We start from the raw sequence: 1,612 nt of genomic DNA on the forward strand, positions 1-1,612 counted from the left end.
GTCGGCAAACGCCTCTCCGGTACTATGTAAGCCACATTGAGCCTACAATATGTGGGAAAATGTGGGATACAAACGTAACAAATAAATAAATAAATAACTCAGAGCACTGTTTATAGAATAACACTCAGCATTTTGGGCATCGTTTACAGAATCTAGTCCATTTTGTCTTTCCTATCACTAGGCACTAGGCCACATTGTTTTTTTCTCTATAGAAAGGATTTCTGTAAAATTTTCGAAAAAGCTGCCTTTACTTCCTTGTTTCTTACACTGTAGATCAGAGGGTTCAACATGGGAGTGATAAAAGTGTAAATCACAGCCACCACTTTGTCCTGTTCCTCTGAATAACTTGAGCTAGGTCGCAGGTACATGAAAGAAATTGTCCCATAGAATAAGGTGACGGCAGTGACATGGGAAGCACAGGTAGAGAATGCTTTCTTCCTTCCTTCCCCAGAACTAATTTTCAATATTGTTGACAAAATACAGAGGTAGGAAACAAGTATGATTATTAAGCAACTCATAGAAATAGAGCCAGTAAAGGTATATAGCAGTATTTCTATGGTCTTGGTACTGACGCAAGAAAGCTTTAAGAGTGGTAGGATATCACAGAAGAAATGACTGATTTCATTGGATTTGCAGAAGGGTAACTGAAATGTTGTAATTATATAGATGCTGGAGTGCAGAAATCCACCGATGTATGATAACACCACCAGCTGTAGGCACAATCTCTTTGACATTTTGGTTGAATAAAGCAATGGATTGTATATGGCAGCATACCGATCGTAAGCCATCACTGCAAGAAGAAAGCATTCAGTAGTCCCAAGTGCAACATAGAAATACAGTTGAGTGGCACAACCAGAGATGGAAATTGTTGGGTTTTCAACAAGAAAATTGACAAGCATTTTGGGAGCAATGACACATGAATAACAGGTGTCTAAAAATGACAAATTGCTGATGAAAAAGTACATGGGTGTGTGAAGGTGAGGTATTAATCTAATAACTAGAATCATACCAATGTTTCCTATGAGGGTTAGAATGTGGATTGTTAGAAACACCACGAACAGTATAAGCTTTTCCTCTGGGACATCAGTGAATCCTAGAAGGATGAACCCAGTTACCAAAGTCTGATTTCCAATTTCTGTATCTTGCTCACTGGAAGAAGAATGAAGATGTAAGCAGAAGAATGGACACCAATGTTATAACACATCAACAGTTTTAATCATTACGTGTTAAGCAGAGAGAACTTGGAATTCTAATCTGCAATTCACTGGGTATTATGACAATTAACCCATTTAAGCAAGACTCACTACTTGGAAGATTCAACAGTCATGATATATAGAATACAAATTTTGGTTTTCATTTCAGGACTGCCTGAAATATTCCTCAGAAACTAACAAAGTAAAGGGAGGGTGATGATATTATTCCTCCTCTGACTCAAGTTTATTATTTACCAAGTCGGATAATAGAAGCTTCTACACAACAACTTGACCAACCATTAGATGTTTCAGCAATACTAGAAGCTTCAACTATGGACCTAGTAACTTCAGTAACATTATTAGTAACTCTAGCCTTAACTATGGATAAAATATTGATTATGAAAAAATTCTTCAAAAAT

The 1,612-nt window shown here is 36.9% G+C and overlaps 1 protein-coding gene across 1 annotated transcript; it reads right to left on the reverse strand.

Moving 5' to 3' along the window:
- Positions 1–206: 206 nt before the first annotated feature.
- Positions 207–1,139, reverse strand: LOC115458155 (olfactory receptor 1020-like). Its single transcript, XM_030188007.1, has one exon. The coding sequence runs from the start codon at positions 1,005–1,007 to the stop codon at positions 207–209; it is 801 nt and encodes a 266-aa protein (XP_030043867.1). The 5' UTR covers positions 1,008–1,139.
- Between the last annotated feature and the right edge of the window lie 473 nt (positions 1,140–1,612).

The sequence above is a fragment of the Microcaecilia unicolor genome, chromosome 14 (assembly GCF_901765095.1).
Source record: "Microcaecilia unicolor chromosome 14, aMicUni1.1, whole genome shotgun sequence".
NCBI classification, from domain to species: Eukaryota; Metazoa; Chordata; class Amphibia; order Gymnophiona; family Siphonopidae; genus Microcaecilia; species Microcaecilia unicolor.

What these genes read in the sequence shown, in the direction of transcription:
- LOC115458155 (XM_030188007.1), bottom strand. Translation starts at nt 1,007, where the DNA reads ATGATTCTAGTTATTAGATTAATACCTCACCTTCACACACCCATGTAC.